The sequence below is a fragment of the Suncus etruscus genome, chromosome 11 (assembly GCF_024139225.1).
Source record: "Suncus etruscus isolate mSunEtr1 chromosome 11, mSunEtr1.pri.cur, whole genome shotgun sequence".
NCBI lineage: Eukaryota > Metazoa > Chordata > Mammalia > Eulipotyphla > Soricidae > Suncus > Suncus etruscus.
In genome coordinates, this window is record NC_064858.1 from 22,411,878 (window position 1) to 22,439,710 (window position 27,833).

At 44.0% G+C, this 27,833-nt stretch overlaps 1 protein-coding gene and 1 non-coding gene across 2 annotated transcripts in view; both read left to right on the forward strand.

The window, feature by feature from the left end:
- The window catches only part of ITPR2 (inositol 1,4,5-trisphosphate receptor type 2), a 458,186-nt gene that overhangs the window by 142,009 nt on the left and 288,344 nt on the right, over positions 1–27,833 (forward strand). The window contains 5 exon segments of the mRNA XM_049783873.1: positions 1,528–1,647; positions 1,769–1,954; positions 3,590–3,841; positions 4,270–4,414; positions 6,280–6,430. Coding sequence (XP_049639830.1) covers positions 1,528–1,647; positions 1,769–1,954; positions 3,590–3,841; positions 4,270–4,414; positions 6,280–6,430 — 854 coding nt within the window.
- LOC126023448 (U6 spliceosomal RNA) lies at positions 23,466–23,572 on the forward strand. The gene has a single exon (XR_007500570.1). It is a non-coding gene; the product is annotated as a U6 spliceosomal RNA (small nuclear RNA).

Consider the following 27,833-nt stretch of genomic DNA (forward strand, 5'->3'; position numbering starts at 1 on the left):
ATCTTTTTTAATGGGGAGGTGTGGCTTTGGGTTTTATTCGCGGAATTTTAATTGTTTCACTTTTTCATTGATAGGGGACTTGGTGCCACACTCTGTGATGCCCATGGCTTACTTCTGGCAATTCTCGGGGACAATATGCAGTGCTAGGGATAGAACTGCAAGGCAAATAGAGCCCCGAACCCTTGCACTATCTCCCTCATCCTGTGTACTAGCCAGCCCTATTTTCAGAAGTTTTAGAAAAGTTTCTGAACTTGTACATCACTAATTTTTATGGACAAAATTTTGTGGGGTATAAAACTCTTTCTGTATTACTCTGTAGCTTTTCAAAATATATTTACAGAATGTTCAATTTAAATTATTGTGAAGCTACCAGTCTTACGATATTACTATGTATTAGGAATGAAAAGATGTGCAGAGAACAGCTAACCTGCCAGCATCTCTGTAGTTAGGGATCAGAACTCCAGATAAATCAAGGTTTCTCACTCAGTTCTTTTCCTCTTGCAGTGTATTATCTTTTTTTTTTTTTTTTTTTTTTTTTTGGTGGTGGTGGGTAGAGGAATGGATACAGAAGAGTCAAGAAGATTGCTCACATTTTCTTTCCTTTTCTTTTTCTGGGCAGATATTCCTCCTGACACAGTGCTCTGGGTATCATACCATTTGCCATGCACACATTGTGTGTCTTCTGATCCTTAGCACCTTCTTCTTGAGTGTGGCACTACTTTTTTTTGTTTGTTTGTTTGTTTTTTGTTTTTGGGTCACACCTGTTGTTGCTTGGGGGTTACTCCTGAATATGCACTCAGATATCACTCCTGGCTTGGGGGACCATGTGGGATGCTGGGAATTGAACCCAGATTTGTTCTGGACAACCACGTGCTAGGCAAACACCCTATCACTGTGCTAACACTCTGGCCCCTGGCACCACTTTTTAAAAGCTCCTGATAAGTACAAATGAAAGCTGGAAACAGAAAGGCCCTCTGTCCTCACATACCACACCTGCTAGGAAGAGTCTTCCTTCTTGTAGTACAGTACCCCCTGATTTGCTTTTGTTTTTATGTTCAGTGCTCTTCTCTCAGCTATGCTCTCAGTGTAGGGCCAATAAATAAACACAAGAATAAACTTCTTCCAGACACAAGGAGCCGGTGCTCTGGGATCAGTATCAGCAAAGAAGGAGAAACAAGTTTAGGTCGTGTTTTGAAATAGATTGTGATCAATATCCAGAGTTGGATAACTAGTTAGTTTCTAATGCTGCAGAAGGTTCATGAATATCATCTAAAGATGGAGACAAAACATTCCCTCTGGTGCCCTCTGCTCTTTCATTTGTCTTTATTGTAGTGGCTTAGTGATATTTGGGCCATACTATGGTGCTCAGAGATCCCTCAGGGCTCAAGGGATCAAATTGGGTGCTGGGGATCAAACCTTTTACAGCTGTGTGCAAGGCAAGTACCCTGCCTGTGGTACTACTGTCTCTCTAGGTCTTTGACAGCATGCTTTTTGCTTTCATTTAATTGATTTTTTTCCTCTCGCCAGGTTTTTGGATTATTTATCAGATCTTTGTGTGTCTAACACCACAGCTATACCAGTCACCCAAGAACTCATCTGTAAATTTATGCTGAGCCCAGGGAATGCTGACATACTCATTCAGACCAAGTAAGGCCCATCTCTTAGGCACAGCATGTCTGTTTGTTATCCTTATGCCCTGGAGTTTTCTTTTTTTGTTTTTCTGTGCAAGGACCCCTGCGAATAGACCTCATGTGTCTTCTCTTTCTAGGCTGGTCTCAATGCAAATAGACAACCCTATGGAGAGCTCCATCCTGCCTGATGACACAGATGAGGAGGAAGTCTGGCTGTACTGGATTGACAGCAACAAGGAACCTCATGGCAAGGCCATCAGGCACCTTGCCCAGGAAGCCAAAGAAGGCACCAAGGCAGACCTAGAAGTGCTCACCTACTACAGGTGGGTTTGCTGGGCTGGCCAGCACTTATTTCTCATTTCCCAGTGTCACCTTCTCTGGTTCCTCCAGAAGTCAGCTGTTGGGTTAGCTGTGGGTGTGCAGGGTCCTTCACAGCCCGGCCCGAACCAGAGCAGTGCAGCTCCTCAGCCTCGTTGGAAATATGCAGAATCAATGTTTACATCTTGGCTTTTCCATACATACCATTGGCAAAATTTAGATCTCTTGTGCATCTGGAATGGTATGCTGGTGGGACACAGGTGAAGACTTTGAGAAAGGAGAGATGACAAAGAGGATGCAGTAGCAGAGCTATTCTGAGGGGGAGAAAGAAAGAAAAGGAGAGATGTGGAGAGCTCAGTGGGTGCAGGGGTGACAGGGCGGCACATGGAGTCTCTTGCCAGAATACTGGGGGACAGGCTCCAGCTGGGGTGGAATTAAAGGGTAGAAAACCAAGAGAGTGAACCCCCAGAGGCTTTATGGGGACCTGATGATGGGCCTGTGAGAAGAGCAGAGAAGATTCCATTTTCATGTTTATAGTCACCTCCAGAAGCTCAAGTGCTGGTTTTTGATCTTGGGATGATGATTACAAAGACCTGGATGGCATATGGCTATATCACAGCAGGTCTGGGGTGGAGTGGGCAGAATGGAGAATACATTCTGAGTGGGAGGAAAGGAGGGAGGGAGGGAAAGAGAAGGAGAGAGAGGGAGGAGGAAAGAGAGAAAGGAGAGAGAGAAACAGGAGAATTATGAATCCCAGGAGAGAGGAGAGAGGAGAAAGAGAGGAACCCCAGGTTTCTCCCCAGCCCTTAAAAATACACAAACACAAATACACAAAGACACAGACAGACATGCAATTCACACACACACGCATAGACAGATACACACAGACACATTTAAGCACTCATAGACACATATATAGACACACAAGCATAAACACACAGATGCACACAGGTAAACACAGACACAAACACAGACACATCCAGATACATAGACATAGATACATATACAAAGACATGCACATAAACACAGGCATATAGCTGAAACAGATATATATATATAGACATACATTCAGACACATGCACACAACATAGCAGAAACACAGATATATATAGACATACATTCAGACACATGCACACATATAAACAGATATAAATATACAGAAACATAGACACACATAGATACACTTTCAGACACAGACACAATATAGACATAGATACACACAAACACATAACTTATACACAAACACATAGAGACATAAATAGGGATATACAGACACACAGACACAAGTACATGGACTCACATAGACATAGGCACTGACATACATAAACACCTATACGGACAAATATATAGACACTCATCTACTTACAGACACACCCTACATAGACACTCACAAACAGTGCTTCCTGGAGCTGCAGGATGGACACACATGTCTTTGTGTTGTCTTTAGCCATATGATATGGCACTGGCATGGTATTGACAATATATTGATATGACAATGGCATACCACACATGACACTGACATGATACTGAGTGTTCTGATTCCAGCCTCACATGCTCTTGGAAGTGTGGGGCTTACACAAGCACCTGATGTGACCATGTTGGAGGGGGTCTCAAGTCTTGTAACCTGTTTCTTCTGGAAGGTACCAGCTGAACCTGTTTGCACGGATGTGCCTGGACCGCCAGTACCTGGCCATCAACCAGATCTCCACGCAGCTATCTGTGGACCTCATCCTGCGCTGTATGTCGGACGAGAGCCTGCCCTTCGACCTACGCGCCTCCTTCTGCCGCCTCATGCTGCACATGCATGTGGACCGGGACCCCCAGGAGTCCGTGGTGCCTGTTCGCTATGCCCGGCTCTGGACCGAGATCCCCACAAAGATCACCATTCACGAGTATGTGTGCAAGTGTGCAGGCACACTCCAAACTGTGCTTTCAACTCCAAAGTGAAGCCTGTGAACAGGCCTCTGGGGTCCAAACTGGGTTGTTAATCTTCTAGTTTCAAAGACGATGCTTTTTCTGGGTCGAGGTGCTAGGGTGGTAGGACATAGAGACTCTCCATTGCAGGACATCTCTCAGGGAAACACATCCAGGGATCCTGCCACTAATAAGTGGGACACTTTAAGAGCCTTGTAGGGTGTCAAATTTCCAAATGAATGCTCCACAGGGATGCATTTATTACTATTGGGCCTACTGCACAGATGAAGTTACAGCATGCAGAAGAGCCAGCTCATTGTCTTCAACTTATAAAGCCAGGAGGGTCAAGTCTGCATATTTTGATGATTCAACACTCTTAGCTGTGCTTTCTCTGCTTTCTTTCCAGATACGATTCTATAACAGACTCTTCCAGAAATGACATGAAGAGGAAATTTGCACTGACAATGGAATTTGTCGAAGAGTACTTGAAGGAAGTTGTAAACCAGCCCTTTCCTTTTGGTGACAAAGAGAAGAATAAACTGACATTTGAGGTACAGATATACTCATGAGCGATGTGGTGTTTCTGATAAGAACCATTTTATTATTGAAGGGGTATCATGCATAACACTTTAGCTAAACCACAGTATACATGAGAAAGAGGACAGAGAGACAAAGAGAGTGAAGAGAAGAGAAAGGAGAAAGGGAGAGAGGGAGAGAGAGAATGTGTGCTTTAAAGGCAGGCAGGGAAGGGGACAGGGAGGGTGATAGGGAAAGGGGGATGGATATTGGTGGCGGGAAATGTGTATTGGTGAAGGGATAGGTGTTGGATGTTAAAACTTTGTGACTATGTATCTCTGAGTGATTCAGTTAAAGAATGTATTATAATTATATGTGCATATTGAAAAAAGAACAAGCTATATTGAGTGCCAAAGATGTGTCACTCCATATGGTGGTGTTTTTTTGTTTAATTGATGAGGTCTGGATTCTATTGCTGTTTTTTAAAAGATGTATTTGATGCTTTACTTATACTTGATGTCCAGTCCAAAGCATTTTGTTGATAATTACCAGTTAGTTGCAGTTTGTTTTCTCTCATTCATTCGTGTGAACCTCATTGCATTTAGTGGATACAGACATTTTATATACTTTTTCTTTGGATACTTTATCTTTTTAGCTTCAGTAAACTGAGTCAAAATATCTCCAATTATAATATCACTCGAGGGACCAGGCTTTTGAACTGGAACAGATACTGTTAGCTGTCTCCTGCCTTGTTATATGACAGACATTTGTCCTCTCACAGTGTAGGAGGCAGGGAGAGGCCTCGGGTGCTAGTTTTGAGTTTCTGCTATGGATCTGACATGAGGGTTAGCAACCTGTGACTAGGAAGATAGAGAGAGAGGGAGGGAGAGAGGGGGGACAGGTAGGGGAGGAAAAGAGAAGGAGAGAGGGAAATAGGGAAAAGAAAGAAAGGGAGAAGGAGAAGAGAGAAGGAGAGGGAGAGAGAAAGATGGAGGTGGAGAATGAGGGAGAGAATGTCATAGAGGGAGAGAGAAGAGAAAGGGAGAGGGAAGAGGGAGAAATAGGGAGAGAGAGGTGAGAGAGAGAGAGAGAAAGAGAGAGAGAGAGAGAGAGAAAGAGAGAGAGAGAGGCAGAGCGAGGCATAAGAAGCTTCATTCTTCCCTTGGCTCTGTCAGGTAGGTGATGGGCCTTGTTGGTCCCTCATCCTTTTCCCTGTGGAGTGGGTGGCAGGATGCTGTTCAGTAGAACCCTCTCACAGCTGTTCCATCCTGTGGTATCCAGAAGGAAAGAAGCATCTGGAACATGTATTTCTAGAGAAAGTTACCCAACTATTCAATACAGAGATACATGAGCATAGCATGAATTATTAGGTGGCATCCTGCTGGTGTAAGCAAGCCAATATTTTATTTAAGCATTGTTTCTCATATTTGTTAGAACCAGTCTGACACCCTTCAAATGCTCACTTCTTTCTTCCTGAGTGTCTCAGCCAGTTACCATGTTCTTGTCACTTGAGTCTTTGATATACTGACAGACTGGTAATATTTTTTGGTTTTGTTTTTGGGCCATGCCACGGTGTGGTGATACTTGTGGCCCTGGGCTCAGGAATAACAACTTCTGGTGGTGTTTGGGGAACACTATGGGATTCTCGGGACTGAACCTGGGTAGTTTCATGTAAGGCTAGTGCCCTACGTGCTGTGCATCCCTCAGGCCCCTGGACTGCTATTATTTGATTTTTCTAAACTTCAATAAATCGATGTTCAAGGATTTCTTTTATAGATATTTTAGTTTCTTGGTGTTAAATTTAGAAACACTTAAATGGGCTTAGATAATTAAAAAAAATACAACATTTATTCCTGTTTCTAATGTTCTCCTTTTCTTCTCCCTTTCTGAAAAACCAAAGGTCGTCCACTTGGCTCGGAACCTTATATACTTTGGCTTTTACAGCTTCAGTGAGTTGTTGAGACTGACAAGGACACTTCTGGCCATCCTTGATATTGTGCAGGTCCCCATGTCATCATATTTGGAGAGATTAAACAAATTTCAAGATGGAGGTAAGAATTTTTGAGAGACATTATTACCCTTTTGCTTTCAAAGGAGCTCAAAAAAATTCTGTCTCTTCTGGTGACTGTCCCGTACATTGTCACAGGGCATGGAAAGGTCACCAAGTGCCTGTGGCAGAAGAAGTGATGCCTGAGAGATAGTGGGAGTATGGGCTCAGGAAAACTCTGTCCTCCCAGGGCTCGTCCCAGATCCTGCCTTCGCTGCATGTTCGCCTCTGCCAGGTCTGCTCTGCTCTTTGTGTTGGTCTCAGCCTTGAGGATGAGTCTTAGTCCAAAGCTTCCTCTTGGTCATTAAGTGATGTGTACATGGTTGGATCTGCAAGAGGGCTTCTCCCACAAAGCATGAAAATTGTCTTGGGTTAGGTACCTGCAAACAGCTGGAATTAATGGCTTGTGTGGAGAAGGATGTACGGGGCATCTGGAGCACATATGGGTTGTTGAGGAGGAGCCAGCGCAGACCATACCACCTCACAGCAGCTTAGCTGCTTCTATCAGGTCCCTGGAGTTGGCCCAGACATTGCAGTTTCCAGACTTTGTGTCAAGCTTCAGCAGGCATTGGCTATTGCCTTTCTCATGGAGGGGACAGGGTTGTCTCGGTGTTGGGGAAGCCAGTGCCCTAGTCTATTGGTCACTGAGAGATGCAGCAGCTCTGATACCTACCATAGGGGTACTGAAGATATCAGTGAAGATACCAGCATCTTCACTGCACAGAGGCATGTGTGGGAGCTGACTTCCCATAGCAGACTCTGTGGGTCCAGAAGTCATTTCTAACAGAAGGAAGAATCAGTTGCTAGAGCATCATTAATGGCTGTTGCCTGCATGTTGGTTCCTTTGACATCCCCTGAGAAATGTGTGTTTATTTGAAAGGAGCAAAGTAAAACCCATCTGCTCCCCCTGCACAGAAGCTTAGACAGTGACTATGCACACTTTAGAAGCTGGTGGCTCTCAGGACAGTTGCAGGCTTTGTATACAGCTAGGGCCTTACTGGCATTGGCACATGGAGAACAAGAACACAACAAGAACGGATGTTGTGACAGTCATTTTTGGAAGAGAAAGCCACAGCTGAGTGTGAAGATGCTGAAAGGAGTCTGGGTCAACAGGGTCTGAGTATATCGGAAGGATTAGATCGCAGGGAGGGCCAAGGTCCTTTGGAGCTAATGCCTCCTTCCAGGCTGAGTGTGGCACTTGAAGCCTCATTACTGTAGGCTGCCCCAAGCAACACCACATGTTCAAGGCCAGGCCCAATCCCTGAGCATTGCTGGGGGGAGGGGAGGGGCTCTCTCCCCCAAAGAGGGCACTTGTGGAAAACCCTGCTTCTAAGGATAGACAAAATGAACAGGAGCAGAGATACACCCTGTGGAATCTTGGTGGTGGATGAGAAAATAAGAAAGTTCTGAATATGGAATGAATATGGAAGTTTTGAAAGTTCTAAATATTACGATGCCAAAAAAAATAAAAACCTAAGGAAGGAACACTTAAATCTTTTATTTCCCCTTCTCTCTTAACTGCAACATTCATGGAAATGGCAGTTTCCCAACTTGGGCAGGAGAGGGCGCTCCTGACCCAAAAAGATCTTACAAACCAGCTAAGCTCTCACTATTCATGAAATGCATAGCTGTAATCAGTCTTCATCAATATGAAATGACTCTTAAGATCAAAACAGAATGGAGAAGCCAAATACCAACACATGGAAATTTCTCTCTGAAAAGCAACTATAAAACAGAAGTAAATTGTCAGACCACTCTAAACCAAATTAAATATCTTCACATGAACATTGGAATATAAAATACCTTGAACTCTGAATGAAACTTAGATTGGAATGGACCAAAATAAAAATAAATGAAAATTGTCAAAGTAAAAGAAAGAGTAAAAAGACTGTTTGTTTATGTGTTTTAGGAATACAGACCAAAGGTCCACTGAGCCTGCCAGGAGTGATTCCTGAGTGCAGAGCCAGGAGGAATCCCTAAGCACTGCCAGGTGTGACCCAAAATTAAAAAAAAAAAAAAAAAAAGAAAAATAAAAAAAAAGAAGGGATATCATGTGAATAACTGTAGTGCTCAGGGAGGAAATGAAACAGTGGCACAGATGGCTTAAAATTGTCTAAGAAAATATCATGTAAGTAAAAGACTCCCTGAATCTAAATGAGAAACTCACCCGAAATGAGAAACCTAAATCACCTAAATGAGAAATCTCCAACACAGCAGAGAAATCTATTATCATGCTGGAGAGCTAGTATAGTGGTTATGGCATGTGCCTTGCATGATGCCAACTATGGTTCAATTCCTGGCACCCTCACAAAGCAGGAACGTACAGCCCTGAAAGTCCCTGAATAATCTCCAACTCTGCACAGTCCAAGCAGCACCTTTGAGTCTTTGTGTGTTGACTCTCAGACCACGTGGCCTGGAATTCCTGGGAAGAACCTGAGCACTGCCTGGGGGACTCTATGCTGATACAGAACTGTCCCCTACATGGAGAGTATTCAGAGAAGTGATGAAGGGGGAGGAGTGCCACAAAAGCAGTCCTATGTGAGAGCTCTCTATTTTTCTTCCACCTTCCATGAGACAAAGAAAATAAAGCTTGTTGCTGGCACATGAACAAGCGCATGGTAGTTGCCCAAACCTACAGGGCAGACCCAGGTGACTGGTTGTGCTGTATAGCTTGGCCTGGTTCTGCTCCCTGAGTGTAAGATAACACACAGCTATTAACCCAAAATGAAGGTGCTCTCCCATCTTCCTCTTTCTCTCAAACCTCTCCTTTGATATGTAAAAGCCCACCTGGACAGGTACTTTTGTCTCTCTCTTAATCTTCTCCCCACCCCCCCCCCCCATGAATTGGGAATGGAGTAATAAAGAAAGGAACTCTGGCTTGGTGTGCTCAGAGATACCACCAGGTGAAAAGTAGACTGATTCCATTACTCTCATGACTGACTTGGTTTATTAATCCTTCAATGCTCAGACCCATCAGCCTGGGATTGGAGATACAGTATGTGAGGTGATTTTACAACATGGGATTTGTTTATAACTGATGCCCGAATGGAGATAGAAGATGGAGGATCCAAACCCAGCCAAAGCCCAACAGAGGAGGAGCTGCTTTCATCCTGCAATTTATTTCTATGTTAATCTCTCTCTCTCTCTCTCTCTCTCTCTCTCTCTCTCTCTCTCTCTCTCTCTCTCTCTCTCTCTCTTTTTTTTTTTTTTTTTTGGTTTTTGGGCCACACCCAGCGTTGCTCAGGGGTTACTCCTGGCTGTCTGCTCAGAAATAGCTCCTGGCAGGCACGGGGGGGACCATATGGGACACCGGGATTCGAACCCACCACCTTTGGTCCTGGATCGGCTGCTTGCAAGGCAAACGCTGCTGTGCTATCTCTCCGGGCCCTTCTATGTTAATCTCTTAATCCCATTTGCATCAGTCATTATATTCCTGGTTAAACTGTGTGTTCTACTGTATAGATTTTAATAGCTACTTTATTGTTCTATGCCCCACTACAAACAGAATATTTTTTTTTTATCCAACTGTAGTGGCTTAATATTAGTTTGCACAGTTCTGGAGCAATGCACAGTTTGTTAGATTTTTAATAGTGCTCAGCTATCCTAGTGAATGTTTCCCAATTGCTGTGATGTTTGATTGTGTATATTATTTAGCAACTTATTCTCAAAATTATATCTGCAAAAATGACCTAATGTCTTTGTCTACAGAAGTTAATGGAAAAGAAACCAGATACAATAGACTCTTATTACTGTGCTCATTGTAAGAATGTTTTAGCAAACTTATTTTCAAACTGTATATAGATATGCAGAAATGTTCTTGTGATTTTTGTTTAGGGAAGCTATGGAAAAGGAACTCAGATGTTCTAGATCTCGCAAACTGTGGGATTTATTTTTTACCTGCGCTCCGAAGACTGTCCTTTCACAATCCCCATGGGACGGGAAGAAAGAGTGGGACTGCAGAGTTGTGGTGCTGTCATAGATGCTTCTTCTACGGTCATCTTGGCCTTTAGATTATTCTAAATCACACTGTTCTGAAGAGTATGAGCTGGATCTTGCTTTCTGTGTCAGTTCTCATAGCTTGCAGATTGACCCCAGAGAAAATTTTCTTCTTCTAAATATGCTAATATCCTCTTTGTCTTCTGCACTGACCTCTGTGCAGTCTACCCTCTTTACTCTTTAAAATGTTCTTTTGCAAATTAGTTTTCTGTTTTCTCAAGAACTCTTCTTTATTGGTTCTTTCAGTCATCTGAGAACTGTTAGTTTTATTCACTAAGGGCCTGGAAAGGAGCAGTTGGGGCACTTACATCCCTGCACAGAGAGTAGCTGGTATTGTTGGGTGTCTCCCTGGGAACCACCGAACATTATTGGGGTTGTACTGAAGGTCCATATGACCTAAGCAGCACTATATTCTTGACTCTGCCAGCTTGGGGGCTGTATATATCTGGAGTAGTTTCTGTATTACACAGAGAGAATTCTGTGTTACTGTTTAGGATCACTGAATTTGGTAGATTACTATGTAACTTTCTCATCTGATTTTCTGTGATGCACTGGGTTGACACTACTATAAAATTTTGAAGTGTGGTGTGGCTACATGTTTCAGATTTATAGATATGAAACAAATTTGGTGGTTTGAAGGTTTAATAAGGTTAAATCACAAAGCTGGGCCATTTCTGTTGTAGGGTATAGATGTTGTTGTTGGACTGCTCTAGTTTATGCCCCCACAACCCCCTGAGAATGCCGCAGAGGTATCAACCTGGATCAGGCTACTGGGAAATATCAGTGGCCATTATTTTCTTTTGGAGCTTGATGGAAGAGCCAGTCATTTTCTTTCTTTTTTTAAATTTGTTTTTTGGGCCACACCCAGAAGCACTCAAGTTGCTCTTGGCTTTGTGCTCAGAAGTTACTCCTGGCAGTTCAGGGGACCATAAGGGATGCTTGGGATTGAACTCGACTGCATGTAAGGCAAATGCTCTACCCACTGTGCTATCACTCTGGCCCCATACTGGATTGTTTTTCTGCATTAGACCATTTCTTGCTATCTGCAAACTAGAGAGTAATGAATTCTCCTATACAGTCCCATGATTGAGTTATGATGTAATCTTTGAGAAGAAATCATTATATTGTTGGGTGTGACTTGGTAACAGTTATTATTATAGTACATTTTCTGCCTGAGAGTAGGTAACATTTCTTTTCCTCTCGTCCTTAAAAATCTTTGCTAAGAAATCATATCTGCTTTTACTAACATGAAATATTTATTTCACAACTTTCAGACATTTGGAAGGAAATTGCAATTATAGTAAAAACATTCCAATCTAGACTTCTTTAGAGCAAATTTTTAGTTACAAGAATAGTTATTCTATTTTTTCAGTATTGTTTTGAAGTGCATTCAAAAAGTGACTTTAGCTTTATATATAAACTATATAATAATGCACCTGAGAAAGATACATTATTTATATATTAGCAATAATACAAATATAATCCATATCTAGATTGTTTGGTTTAAGTCTCTGGTTTAAGTGTCACTAGAAAAGTGCATATTCAGGAAAATTATTTTCCTCCCCTAGGTTCTGAGACCCTTCAGAATGTAATGGTACAGCAAGAACGAAGGTGCTTGTAGTTAGGCTTTTGAGTCTTTGTTGCACTTGGTGGTTTCACTGATTCAGTATTAAAAAATTGTCACTGATGAGGTCAGAGCAATAGCACAGTGGTAGAGTGTTTGCCTTGCATGTGGTTGACCCAGAACAGACCTGGGTTCGATCCCCTGGTATCCCATATGGTTCCCTGAGCCAGGAGCAATTTCTGAGCACATAGCCAGGGGTAACTCCTGAGCATCACCGGGTGTGGCCCCTCAAAAAATTGTCATTGAGATTAGCACTTTGGTTTATAATTTTTTTTTTTTTGGTTTTTGGGTCACACCCGGCGTTGCTCAGGGGTTACTCCTGGCTGTCTGCTCAGAAATAGCTCCTGGCAGGCACGGGGGACCATATGGGACACAGGGATTTGAACCAACAACCTTTGGTCCTGGATCAGCTGCTTGCAAGGCAAACGCCACTGTGCTATCTCTCCGGGCCTGGTTTATAATTTTTTAAAGTTAACTTTAAAATTCTAGCACTTTGGGACTAGAGAGATATTGCAAGGTTTAAATCCCTTTCCTTGCACAATTTGACTCCCAGAACTCCATAGTCCCTTGAGCACCCCAGGATGGTCTCTGAGTACCATCCCTTCAGTCTGCCCTTCCCCCAAATACTAGACTTTGGTCATGGATACAGAGTGGAAACTAGCTATGACATGGAAGTTCTACTCCTGAAACTCTCAAAACCAGTGGTGAATGAAAAACTTACAAACCCAGCTGTGAACAGGGAAACAGTCAGAGTGGGTCTAGAGCAGTAGTACTTGTCTTGCATGCAGCCAATCTAGTTTTGATCCTCAGCATCACATATGATCCCCCAATCCTCTCCAGAAGGAATTCCTGAGAGCAGAACCAGGAGCAATTCCTGAACACCCAAAAGCTGAAAAAAAAATTTGGGGGGGCAAAGCAACATCCTTTGCTCTGGTGGTGAGGTGGATTCGGCCTCGCACTCTGGGATAGAACCTGGGATCTCCTGGGAATTCTGATGTTATCAAGGAGGAACTGATATAACTTTTCAGAAATTGGCATGTCCTGAAATAATGGTTTAAAGTGGTCCCAGATTAAAGGATTAAAGAGCATGACACCTAAGTCAAAGATGTAATTCTGAATCAGGAAAGTCTTTGCTGCAGAAGGTACTGGTATAGAAGCTGTGAGATGTGAGCCTTCCTTGTGTATGAGGTTGTTTTATTGTTTCTGCTTCATTTCCTGAGTTTTATCATTGTCATGGGATTCTGAGGGGGTAATGCACTTGTTACCTGGAAACATAGACTGTAGAAGCCTTCAGAGTCCAAGGTGTGGAATTACTTCAGACAATGCAGGAAAGGTATAATATGTAGATATTTGAAGTTATAAATGTCTCAGGGAGGCAAACTTGGCAGAATTTGGGGAATCTCATCCCTTCTTGTAACTCTTTCCATACATGTGAAAGTATTTCACAGTGAACAGTTTAATGACTTAAATGGCCATCTTGGAAAATCATTTATTATATGTGCAGTGACCTTTCAGAATTAAACTCACAGCTCTACTAGAAGGTGTTTTATCCCTAAGTTCCATAATACTTTTAATTCCTAACCCGAACCTCATAGCCAGCTCTGCTCTTAGCAAAGGAAGACGAAAGAGCCCATTTCTGGAGTCTGTGAGTGTGGAGACAGAATCACAGGCCTGGGGAAAACCCCTGGGGTGCCTGTGACACAGGGCTGGGTGCCTGGGAGGGGACACTGGTACTGGGATGGTGGGCCATGCTCTTTCTAGGACAGCTTAGGTGCCTCTGTGCCATGGCTGTCTCCTGCCTGCGCTGTGACCAGTAAGGTTCAGATGTTGTGGGTTTGAAACATGCTGTGCATTTGGAGCCCCAGTGCCAAGCACACTTTGCAGATGAGAAATCAAGGCTTTATGTTCTCATTTCCTGTCTATGAAATGGGTGCCTGGAACCAGTTCTGCACTGGCCGTTCTGATTTACTGGGCTTGTGCACACTCACGAGTGCTTGTGTTGCCCCATTTGTGGGGTCTCATTTACTCCTTTGTTGGGTATTTGTGTATCCTCAAAGAGCTCCCAGAATGAGAAATTGATTCCCATCCCTTTATCCCTTTTTGGGGGGAGATCTTGGTAGTATTTATCTGCAGCAAATAATCCACACAGACAGGAGGGTTAAAGGGTAAAAGGTTGGGCGAAGAGAGTCCTTTGTCAGCCTGCTGCAAGCTCCAAAAAACATCTTGAGCCCGCCAGCAAACTCTCCAAAAGACCCCGAACACCTCGCTCCCAAACTATTTATTCGGCTCTCAACAGCTCCTCTTACCTGGAAAGTCAAGGTGGGACAACTGGCAAAGAATAATCTTATGGAAATGTTTTCATATACAAGCAAGTATATACACATGAGCACACATGGACACAAGGACACATGTACACTCACAGACACACCTGCATACATGGATACACAAGACACAAATTCACACATGCACACAACACCCATGCACAAGCACACTCATAGACACACTGTCCTCGCACCATGAGGTGCTGGTTAGACTGGGGGGACCAGAAGAAGATGCATTTGTGGGGAAAGGCTGCCAGTCTCCAGAGTCCACTCACCCAGTCCTGTTACCCTGTGAAATCAGCTGAGTATGTGTATATACATGAATGCCCAAACCAGCCATGTATCTGTGCATGTCTGTCTAACCAGCCATGTACATGAATGTGTGCCTGCATGTGCCGAAACCAGCCGTGTGCACTCATCATTTACATTTGCTCCACAGGAAACTCTGACAGCTCCATATCAGTGCTGGATATTGGGGGTCCTGGGTCTTTCTGTTTGGTTCCTTTAGAGCAAAGTGGCCAAGTTCAGTCAGTGTATGTGGTCTGTCCCTACCAGTTCCAGGCTGTGCTCTCTCTCCCAGTGCTTTTCCTTTGTGGTGTGATTAGCAGAGATTGCTCTGAAGTGGGGTTTTCATTTCTGTGCCCTTAATATGGGGTTCATCCAGATCCCAATCCTTGGGAACTCATGTGCAGACCCAACCTGGCCCTCCTCTGTGGCGTAAGAGAAGAAGCTCTTCCCATCTGTCAGCCTCGTCTCTTTTCTTGGTTGCATGCATGAGAAGAAATCCTGTTTTCAGACAAATGTATTCACTCTCAGCAGGCCGGATGGTGGAGCTGATTTGTTTGGCTTAATACCTATCATTTGCTCTCAGTGATTTAAAACCTACGGGTGACCCATTCAGCGTAATTGATCCTTTTGGGCCTGGCATTATGTCCAGGCAGTGCTCTTTCTCTGTCAAGCACAGGAGTAAGAGGGAAAGGCTGGTGAGCTGAATGTTGACTGGACTGAGAAGCACACCGCAGTGCAAGTGTCAGCCACATCTCCCCCTCTGTGCTTGCCGAGGCAATGTCTGATTGAAGGGCTTGTCCTCAGAATGCAGCTGTTTTCCAGGGCATGGGAGTGTGTCTACTTCTGCTGGAGTCTTTAGCTATTGGGACATGAGTAGATCTTCCCTCCTTCCTTTGCTGATGAGAGTGACCCATGTGAAGTTTGAGTGGGTAGTGGGGCTTCCTCTTAGGGGTAGGTGGGGGACTGGCACCTTCTGTAGATACTCAAACAGCTTTGTTGTCTAGGTGGGCAGTCAGGGACCTGTTCCATCCCCAGGATGGACCCTTGTCTACTGCTGAGAGTGCCAGCCCTTACAGGGCACCTGGCCCTGTCCACTGCTGAGAGTGGACTATAGAGAAAATAAGAAAATGCTAAATCATTAATAGAAATCAGTGAAGATGCTCCCAGCATTTTTCTTTTGAAGTTTCAGGGTTGGAACTGAAGTGCTTCTTTGTTTTTAGAGAAGTTGCTAGTGGCCTTTTAGCATGATATGATCTTGCTCTGGCTGACCTATACCCCAGTGGAAGCCATCAGGGCAAGGAAAGAGGGACAACAGGGAGAGACACTTTGAAGTTTGTTTCTAGGACTTCATGCATGGGTGCAGAAACAACTTGACCCAGGAGACTTGGGGCAAGGAGCTTGTCCCAAGAGATTGGGGGATGGGGCCTATCCTTAGAGGTTTTGGGGGCAGATAGAGCCTGCCCCTGGAAACATTGGGGCTTGGTGCCTGCTGACTCTGTCTTCTGTCTGAAAATCAGACGTGGTTTCTGTTGAACTTTCTTCCTTTTTCTTTTTTGACTTGGCTGAAGTTTCATGTGAACCACCTTGAAATGCTTTTCCTGGCCACATATTTGCTGTTCTAAAGAAGAAGGAAATGGAGATGGGAGGTGCAGTGAAACACTTTTTAACATTGTTAGATGGGTGAGAAAGGAAGGAAACATTTGCAGGCAATAGGAGCGCCAGAACAGTTTCTTCTTTTATAACAGGAGGAGGCTTGTCTTACTGTCATCGTTTTATATATATATCACTTCCAAACCATAATCCCTTGAAGACTGGCACGCACAGATGCCTGCCTTACTGGTTGGTATTCTTTATAATGTGGAGGGCAGGCCTACTCTTCCTCTCTGAACAAGTAGCCATACTATGGCACTCTTGTGAAGAATTGATGAATAGATGGATCCTATGTGGTTTATGGTAGACAGCACAGGGTGTTTGGCCATTCAGGAGATGGCAAGCCCTGCAGAACAGGCACCGAGCTTACAAGAGGCTTACCTGGGTTCCAGGTGTGACTGCAGGTTATTTCTGAGGAGATGGGGATAAGAAAGTGTAGGAGTCATTCTGATGTCTGTTTCCGCCCCATCCCTGTCCTGGCTCTCACAGGTGGGAGATAAAAGCATAATGCAGGGAGGACAACTCATCAAGGAGATCAGAGCCTGAAATCTGTTCCACAGAACTCAGCTTATCAAGGGTAGGGGACAAACTGGCCGGGGGGACTCTGTGACAGTGGAAGAGGGAAGTGGACCCCTGGTAGGGTCACTGGCTACAGCATTGTGAGTCACTGAGCTTCAAATGACAGAGGAAAGAGCAGAATGAGGTTTAGCACGGAGATTTAGCACAGCCCCAGATCAAGTAGTCTTGGCCACAGCAGTGCCTGTCGGAGTTTTTGAGTTTTCTTCCTAGTGTTCAAGTCTATGGCCTATTTTCTAAGGAAGATACAGGGTGGCCAGAGCAGAGACTGTGCCAGGACCATCTCCCCTTTTGCCTCTGTTTCCCCACTGTCCTCTCTCTCCTACTGCCTCCTCGTGTCTTTCCTTTACCTTAGGTGATGCCACTAGCCTTGCATGTTGCAGTGTCCCATTTTGCTGTTCCTACTGCCTGTACCTTCTCCACTCTCTTGTCCACCTCAGAGTGTGTGTGTGTGTGTGTGTGTGTGTGTGTGAGAGAGAGAGAGAGAGAGAGACAGAGGGAGAGAGAGAGAGAGAGAGAGAAAGAGAGAGAGAGAGAGAGAGAGAGAGAGAGAGAGAGAGAGAGAGAGAGAGAGAGAGAGAGAGTTATAGATAGATAGAGTGCATCAGCTTTTGTTATGGACTTTTTGAGCCTTCTAGTAGTTCCTTTATTGCAGTTCATGGCCACTCAGTGGTCGTGGCTGTGGAGCTGGCTATGAACTGGGGCCTCACACTTGCAAGGCCTGGGTGCCACCTCTTGAGTCTGGTCCCCTAATTCCTCATAGTTTTGTCATTCTCTGGTAGGGGGGCGGTGCTCACAGAGGCCTCAGCTGAAGCAAGTGGCACTAAGGGAGTTTGTAGGAGAAGGCTCAGAGTCTGTGGCGCCATGGGGTGGAAGGAAGGAGGGGAAAGTAGACTCTGATACGGTCCTAATGGAGCCTCTCATGATGGGGTGTCCTAAACATGTCAATTCTGGGGTCACCCTGGGATGGGCACAGGCCCTGTGGGAACAATGTCACAGAAGCCATCAGACCTTGTGCTGACATGAAGGGTTTTTCTACCCACTCTCCCTGGGATGCTTGTGTCTTCCTGGGGTGATTGGAATACATCAGGGGTCTCAAACTCAATTTACTTGGGGGCCATAGGAGGCAAAGTCGGGGTGATCCTTGAGTGCAATGTCAGTAGTAAGCCTTGAACATCGGGGGGTGTGACCCAAACAACTAAAAACAAAACAAAAAAGATTCCTCTAGTGCAGGGCCACAAAATGTTGTACGGAGGGCCGTTTGCGGCCCATGGGCCGTGAGTTTGAGACTCCTGGAATACATATTCTTCCCTTCTTTGAAATACCATGATGCCTGGTGTTCTGCTTTCCAATAGATCCTCATCCAGAGAAGCTGTTTTCTATGTCTTATTTATTTGGGTCTTCTGGCCACACCCTGGGGTGCTTGGGCTATTCCTGGATCTCCATTTAAGGGATGACCCCTGGTGGTGCTCTTGGGATGCATGTAGTGTTGGGGCCCTGCATGTGAGCTGTCCCAGTCTTCTGGTTTCTGTTGTCTCTATTTTCTCAAAAAGCTTACTCTGAAATAGCAGGTGTGTATTCAGGAGCACTGCTGGATGTGATTTTATTTGCTAGATCAAAACCAGTTTTTAAAACCAAGAATTGCTCCTTGGTTTGACTTGTCCCTTACATTTTGGTACTAGTCTTGAATGTTTTCCTTATGCTACAACTCTGGGGGCAGCTATCCCTGCTGGCTCTCTGCATGGGTGTGTGTGTGTGTGTGTGTGTGTGTGTTTGTGTGTGTGTGTGTATGTGTATGTAGAGGCCATGGGCCCAGCTCTGCTTCAGCTCAACCCAACATCAGGTCCTTCTCCTCACACATGCTCCCTCTTGCTTCAGAGACTCCAGTCCAGATCTTCCATCTGCTTTAGATGCTGCTGCTTTTTTCTCCCTGATGAATTGTATCCCCTCAGACTGTTCTCTGAGCCCCTTCTGTATTTCATAGACACTTTCTTTTCTTTTGGGCCACACCGGTGACACTCAGGGATTACTCTTGGCTATGTGCTCACAAATTGCTCCTGGCTTGGTGGACCATATGGGATGTCAGGGGATCGAACCACAGTCCATCCTAGGCTAGCGCCGACAAGGCAAATAATGCCTTACCTCTTGCACCACCACCCCAGCCTCTCATAGACACTTTCATCACTCTCCTCATCTATACTCTTTTGTATTTGGAAGATGAACCTATTTAGAGACCCTGATATCCCAAATTTGCATCGTGCCTCTTTGAATCATTTTTTTGAGGAGTAGGAACTGCAGGTGGTTCTCAGGAGGCCTAGAAGCTGCTCCCCACAGTTCTAGGTTAATTTGGCCCAAGTGTCAGTTTGAACATGGTGATAGGAATCATCTGTGCCATCCTGGGACTGTTTGGGGACCCCCAGGGATCAAAGTATTTTGTGATGTATTTTGTGATGTTGGGACCACATTTTGCCAGGGATATTACTGAGTTAAGACACATGCAAGATACATGTTACTCTCTCCCCTTCCCCTAATTTTTTGGGTCCTCACCCAGCAATACTTAGGGGTTACTTCTGACTCTGGTATCAGGAATCACTCTTGGCAGACTCTGGGACCACCTGGGATGCCAGGGATCAAACTCGGATTGACTCATGCAAGGCAAGCACTCTACCCACTGTACCACCTCTCTGGCTGTGAGGCACATGTCTTCATCCAGTACTCTTTCCAACCTCTTTTGATATTTGTTCTCAGTCTTTCTTCCATACTGAACTTAGAGAAATCTCTGTGAGCCTTACCGTCACTACCTAGTCTATCTAACAAACTAGATTCAGATTCACTAATTCAGAATCAATGTAGAGAGAGAAACTAAAAACATTTTTCTGATTCTGTAGCTTTTCTGTAACCTGCCCAAGCGATTGTTATCTGCTTACTTGGTGTTCAGAGATATCTTTTTGTTGATGACATAAACCACACATTTTATATAACTGTGTGTATCTAGATGATAGATATCTTTCTAGGGGCTGGAGTGAGAACACAGTGGGTAGGGTATTTGCTTTGCAGGTGGCTGACCCGGGTTCGATCTTGGCATCCCATATGGTTCCCCGAACCTGCCAGGAGTGATTTCTGAGTGCAGAGCCAGGAGTAACACCTGAGTGCAGCCCTGTGCGCCCCCCCCCCCCACACCTCTCCAAATATCTTTCTAGTTCAAAACAGTCCAGATAGATGATTGGTTTTCTTTGCTACAAGCTTTCATATGGACTTTTCAAACTCTCAATGAGTGGATGATATAGAATCAATGTCACTTTGAGCTAAAACTATTTCCTGGTCTTGTACTCATGTAGGTGAACTGGAAGCTGAGTGAGCTGACTGTAATGGGAATGATGTCCAGGACTGGGAAGGCTCGTGCCATCCCCGAATTACTGGTAGAGACTCCATTCTTGGCCTAGTTCCATACCCCAGGCCTGGCCACAGAGTCTATCTTCCCTTGTCTGCCTCTTGTCCTCTGTTCTTTTTGATTCCTCCTGCTCATCTTTGGTGCCTCAGACTGACTCAGCCAGGGCTTCAGACACTACATGGTTTCCCTGGTTCTTTCAGTGCTGGTTAGAAGGGCATCCCAGGACCCTGCAAAAACACTGAATAGTGGATGTAGAAATTACCCACATGTTCCTTGAACTTTATTTATGCAACCTCTATAAATGATTGGTATCTTATTTTTTTGGGGGGGAGGGGTTATACCTGGTAGCGCTCAGGGGTTACTTCTGACTCTATGCTCAGAAATCACTCCAGCTCAGGGGACCATATGGAATGCCAGGATTCGAACACCGTCCTTCTGCATGCAAGGCAAACACTCTACCTCCATGCTATCTGTCTGGCCCCTGTTTGGTATCTTATTGAGCCCCCAGGTGTCCAGGGCTCTGTTGCTCCAAAGAGCATATCTAGTGGCTCTGATTATTGGTCATCCCAGGTATATCTCCTTCCAGCCTGTACTTTTGTTTTTGTTTCTTGTCCTCATGTGGAAGCTACTGTTACTTCTTTGTGTTGGTCTTTCTTGTAAAGGTTCCTTATCTGTGGTCAACTGCGCCCTTCCCCAATACCTCCTTATTTTGGCCACACTTTGTCATATTTTGTTTGTTTGTTTAGGGGTCACACCGGGTGGCACTCAGGGGTTCCTCCTGGTTCTGCACTCAGAACTTGCTCCTGATAGACTCGGGGGATGATAGGGAACGTCAGGATTCAAAACGCAGTCTGTTTGGGTCAACCGCATATTTTGGCCACACTTTGTCAGGGTTCAGGGATTATTCCTGGCTCTATACTAAGAATTACTTCTGGTAGGGCGTGGAAGACCATATGGGATGCCAGGGATGGAATCCAGATCAGCTACATGCAAGGCAAATGCCCTGTCTGCTGTCCTAACATACTAATCCCAACTGTTCTTTGCAGTTCCTTTGAGACTCCAGAGTCCTAATCCCAGTCCTTGGGTTTCCTCACCCTTTGCAATGCAGTCTCAGAGGCTGTGATGATTTCATGAGGACACAGTAGTGATTCCTATTGAACTGGAACTTAGCTGGTGTTCTAACTGATCCTCTGCCACAGTGCTTCCCAACCTTTGTCTAACTACGCCACCTCCTGCCTTCCTACTTCCTGTTTCCCCCCATCCTACCAGTTGGCTCCCTAATCTTTTGCTATGAGATGCCATTGAAACGATTTTTATCTGTCACCCTCTTGGAAGATCCTGGGGACCTAGAGGGCCATGTGGTTCCCTGTAGAGAAGTCCTGCCCAGGCTTTCACTTGAGCTGGTTTGATTTGGATCTAAGTGCAGGGCATTTCACAATTTGATTTTTGCCTTGTTGGACTTCTTAACCCATTAGCTTGCAACCTGTTGGTACCATTTTGGAATTTGATTGCATTAGCAATCTTGTTTTGTTTCCTGGTAGCTTTGCTGTTGAGAAATGTGCTATTTCTGATTTCACACAAGTCTGGACTGAACAAATCATCTGCTTTCACAACCAAGCAGCAAGGAAGTAGTTCTCTCTGGTTCTGATGGTTTCACTGAACCCATGTCTGTGAGTCTGGACTTACTACCTGAGTGTTTTTACGCTGTGTTGGAGCAGAGGAGAGGTTGTGCTTTAGCAAAAAGTCAGGAAGGAGCAGACTGGGTAATGGGAATTTCAGCATCTGGGTGATATGCTCTTGTCAAAACTGTTGCAACTTTTGTTTTAAGATCTGTGCATTTCACTGTATTTAAATCACAGCACAGTTATACAATTAGTATGTAAATTCATTTTGTGTTTGGATTACCAACTGTTAGGAATTAGAAATCAATTTTGAAAATTAAGGCTTTAAGGTTTGGAATACTGAAATGATTGTCAGTCTGACAGTGATGAAATCCAAATAAGATGTTGAATTCCCATACTGTATAAATTGCTTTTCAACTCGTCCTTTGAATAACCTTTCACTGTAGGATCCTGGAGGGGAAGAATTCTCTTCTATGCAGTAAAAAATAAAAAGGATGATGAATAACATTTTTCCTTACATACATAAACATATTTACACATATTTTACATACATACATATTTTATGTACATAAACATTTTAGTTACATATTTTGTTTTGTCCTTTTTCCCAAATTGGAAACTCGGATTCTGGTTGTCAATACACTGCATTCAGTGAATGTTTATTTAAAATAAGAAAGTTGGGCACCATCTTGTCTTCTTTGTCAAGTATTTGTTCTAATTTTATTTATCAAGCTTTATTTTAGACGCTGTGGTTTACAGTTCTATTCATGGTGGGGTTTCATGCATGAAGCATTCCAGCACACTACCCTCCTCCAGAGTGTCTGCTTTTCCTCACCATTGTCCTCGCCTGCCTCATATCCTCTCTCTCCTCTACTAAAGACCAGTTCTCAGTTTTTGTTGCCTTTGGACATTTGTTATTGCCCATACTATGTTTATTTCTATCTCAAAATGAGAGATCATTTTCTATCTGTCCCTCTCCTAACTCCACTCAGTATGATACTCTCCAGATCTAGCATGAAGCAAATAGTATGGTTTTTTTTTTTTGTTTGTTTTGTTTTGGTTTTTGGGTCACATCCGGCAGTGCTTAGGGGTTACTCCTGGCTCTACACTCAGAAATCGCTCTTGGCAGGCTCAGGGGACCATGTGGGATGCCGGGATTCGAATCACCATCCTTCTGCATGCAAGGCAACCGCCTTACCTCCATGCTATCTCTCCGGCTGCAAATAGCATGATTTTGTTTTTTCTAATAGCTGAGTAGTATTATATTGTGTATATGTACCACTCTTTATCCACTCATCTATTCTTGGACATTTGGCTTGGTTCAGGCTTTTGGCTGAGGTAAATAGTGCTGCAATGAACATAGGAGTGAAGATGTATTTTAGGAATTGAATTTTTTGTTGTTGGTTGCTGCTCTTGGGGTAGATGTCAAGAAGTAGAATTTGCTGGATTATATGGAAACTCAATTCTTGGTTTTTTTTTTTTTTTTTTGAGGATTGTCAATATCATTTCCCAACAAGCCTGAACCAGTTGACATTCCTACCATCTGAGTGCAGAGATAGAAATTACCTAGAGTGCTCGCTTCGGCAGCACTTATACCAAAATTGGAACAATACAGAGAAGATTAGCATGGCCCCTGTGCAAGGATGACACGCAAATTCGTGAAGCGTTCTATATTTTTCAGGACTACCTGCGTGTGTGTCTAGGGCCCACCAGGTGGAAATAAAAGTGTTTTTCATACATCTAGGAAAAAAAAAAAAGAAATTACCTAGAGCACTGCTTGGTATGGTCCAAAAAACCAAACAACAACACAAAACCAAACACTTTCTTTGCAAAGTTCTCCTAGAGGGACAGGGATTATCTTTGAAGTCCATTTTTTTTTTTTGCAAACCATATAACTTTTCAGTATTACATTCTATAAAATAAAATATAATTAAAGAACCATGGTTTATAAAGTTATTAATAGTTGAGTTTTAGGCACATAATATTTTAACACCAATCCCACCAACAGTGTCAGCTCCCATCACCAGTGTTCCCATACTCTGTTATACTCATCCTTCAGCCCCCATCCTTCATCCCTTGTCTGCCATCTTGGCCAGGTAAATTACAAAGGTCAGTAGTTTTGGCTTAGAGCTTAAATCTTATGTTTTCAGTCTTATTGAATCTCCCATATTACCAATATAATTCAAGCACAGACTTCTTCCTACTCACCCATTACTTTCCTTTCTCACCCTCTTCCTTTCCCCCTTGATTTCTTTCATTCTCTCTTCTCCTCCCTAAGCTATAGAGTCAATAGTGACCTAGGCGTCCCTATCCCCTTACTGTATTATATGTTCTCATCAAGTTATTTTACATACCATAGATAAATGAGATCATCCTATGTTTGTATTTCTTCTGGTTACTTCACTCAACATGGTATCTTCCAGTTCCACCCAGGTTGCAGCAAACCTGGTTGCATGATTTCATTGTTCCTTGCATCCTTATAGTATTCCATTGTGTATATGTACCACATGTTCACAACCCATGTATCTGCCATTGAATATCTAGGTTGATTGCTTATCTTAGCTATTGTACTAAGTCCAGCAATGATTAATGGTGTAAATGTACTACTCTGTCCTTTTTTCCTTTGCCAGTCTATTAACCTGGCAAGCTCTTATTGAATAGCTCCTGGTTACCTGGCACTATTCAGGTGTTAGGGCTACAGCAGTCACTAGGTGATTTCCTTTCCTCACATACTTTCTGTTTTGAAGGGGATGTGGAATAAACTTGAAGTACAGGGTACAAGGAGAGGCTGTGCTCAGGCCTTGAAGTGTGTAGAGCATGAAGATGCTGGGGTTAAATGTAGATGGGGTCCCGCTGCTCAGGGCGCACCTAGAAGTCAGTAGGGGACTGAACATTATACCAGAAACTGGGAATGTTGGGGAAAGAGAGAGCCTGGGAAGACCCTCGGGAGTATAGTCTGGCTGGCTGGGCCCCCAGCTGATTCCAGGTTACCTACTTCCAGTCTCTAGAGGGTCCTGAAATTGAGTTTTCTCAATGGAGTTGTATGGCTTTACCTGGTGAGCTGTCTGTCTCTAGCTCCCACTCCTTGATTTGTCAGCATTTTGACTATCCTCATTTGAAGACCCTCTGCCAACCCTTGACCCTCCACCACTGGGTGGAAGCAGGCTCCAAAAAATGTTCCAGTAGAAAGTTGCCAGTGCCAAGGTGTGGCCGTGTTCTGAAAAGAATTGGTAGGAAGTAGGAAGCTTCTGGAGGGATCATTCTGTGCTTTTTACCACAGCAGATATACCTGTTCACATCTAAATATAAAAATGTCTTTCAGGCAAATAAGAAGAGCATTTAAAGGTTATCCATTTTGGGGGCTTCTATCGTTATACAGCACAGAACTAGCCTTAATAGTTTTAGAACATTTAAATTCTGTTGAACAGTTACTCAGCGAACTCCTCCAAACAAATATATCTGTCCTCTCTTATAAAAGTCTTATTCTCCTGTATCTAATATAAATACCAAGAATACCGGAAGTGTTTGTCTGGAACCAAAGTGCTTGGAAAATTCATATGATCATCTTTGTTCTTACACGAGAGAAAAGTATTTCAATTAGAGGTAAGAGGAAGGGATGGCTTTGAAACAAAATGACAGTGACCATAAGATTAATTTCAAACAGGCAAGATTCTCCATTTCTGACAGAGCCATGAACCACATGGATCTGTCTGGTGCTTGAACCAGTGTCAGCAAAGGAAAGCGTTGACTCTGGGCCATGTAGCCTGTCTCGGTCAAACCTTCATTGCTTGGTCTTTCTTGGGAATTGGTGGTGGAACCTTCCTAAGCAGTGTCTTCCACACCACTCAGTTCTGGGTACTCCTAGCAGCTTATATCTTTGCCTGTATTACTCTGGTGACTTTCTTTTGAGGGAATAGGATGAGTAAAGATCTCTCTCATCAGTTACTGATGGGCCCAAAGAAAGTCCATTGGCTCTTGTTTGCCAGATTTTCCTTCTTTCTTTTGACTTAAGCAAAAATCTCACTTTTTTTTTAATCAAACAAGCTCAATATACTTTCTTTATAAATCCAAGTTCTGTCAGGGAGGTTGATGGGAAGGGCCTAGAAAGTCAGAATTTTGAGGACCAAGTGAGTCTAGAAGCTCTATATTCTAGAGCATCAGCCCTTGGCAGAAAGCTTTGGAGGAGTTAAATAGATGAGAAGAGAGATAGTAAGGGCTGAGCACCCATTGCCTCTGCCTAGTCTCAGATGCCTAGAATTTAGAAACCTCTCTGCAGAAGAACAGAAAAATGGAGATTTGTGTCGTCTGTGGTTTCTATGGATTTGACTTCAGCTTTAGAAGCTCTAATAGTCCGCAGCGTGAGCACTGCTTGCCACCGCCCACCAGGCCCAGAAAGCAGGGCCTCTTGGAAATTAGAACGTCTGGCTTGGCTGTCCATGAAGCTGCTTGGAGTGTTTGCGATGACCACGTAGCACAGGCATCAGAGTGTGTGTGGCACAGCTGAGGAAGTCCCCCCATGCCATTGACAACATGTGTTACAGATTATTATGGTTCTGGGCTTTCATTTTAATTGCCTGGTGACAGGATCTCTATTTGGGGAATGGCATCGTCTAGGCTAACTATCTGTGTAATAGTCATTGGATTAAATGATTATTTCCCATGCAAATCTAAATAAGATGCAGACACGTGGGGGCCAAGTCTGGCTGTGTGTATTAGAGGGAAAAATCATGGAGGGGCCTGTTGTGTGTCAGCAGTGAGAAAGCCTTTTTTGGGAGACTGACAGGAACACTGTGGAACCAGGACTTAATAAACTAGTTGTCTTTGACTGGAGCAGCTGATTCCAGCAACCAGATGTTTATCTGGCCAATTCGTGGAGCATTGAGGCCCAGAGTGGAACAGGATATCAAAGGCCACATTGTGAAGCAACCTAGAGAACGATGAAGTCTCCAGGTTACCCTGATAGAAGCAAGATGTCTCCAGGCCTTGGGCCAGCCTTGTGCAAACTCGTTGCTGTTTTTTTTATCTGTTCTCTCTCTCTCTCTCTCTCTCTCTCTCTCTCTCTCTCTCTCTCTCTCTCTCTCTCTCACACACACACACACACACACACACACACAAGGCCTCTCATTAAAAAGCTTGAGCTAACTTTTACCCATGCTAGGAAAAAAATCTGACCATTTGGCCAGTTCAGAAGGGCTCTGTATACGCAGAGCATTTCTGTTTTCACAGGCATCCAGGGCTAGTTTGTGGCAGGCTGGAGCGTATGAAAAACTTTTTACTTTCCAGGATGCAGTGGTGAGAGAGTGCTCAGGGCTCATGATCATTTTAAGTATTTCCTCTTCCTAGTCTGCCTTTCCAGCCGTAAGGTCTTTCCACAGCATGAAAAGTCAATGTTCTCAGAATGCACTTTCTTGGGATGTCTTAGGAGAGCTATGGGGGCCATGGTGACATTTGCCCTTGGTATGTTCCCCTTGTGAGATTAGTCATGACAGATAAGCCAGTGTGACAAGAAAAAGACTCTGGATCTATAGCAGCATCAGCACACAGTTTATGTGATCAGTGTCCTTAGCCTCCCCCGAGTCTGGCACTCAAAGTTCTACACAGTGACACCGTCCATCAGACTATGTAGCAAGGATGAGCTCAGCTGCTATCGGGAAAAGTTACATCTGCCTGAACAGATGGCTTTGGTCAACATACTTCCTGTTCTCTGTCCACTATGATAGGAAAAACATTATTCAAAATGCATAAGAAGCGAGTATGTGGGGATGGGTGGTGTCCCTGCAGAAGCAAAGTGAAACCCACTGAACCTTGTCACCATGGGCTATCCCATCCCACTCAGTTTTTCATTGTTTCACCTGCCGCCAGAACCATTCTGTGCTTTTCCTTCCAAACCAAGAACCACTGCCAACCCACAGGCCCATCTACCTGACCCCTGTGTGTTC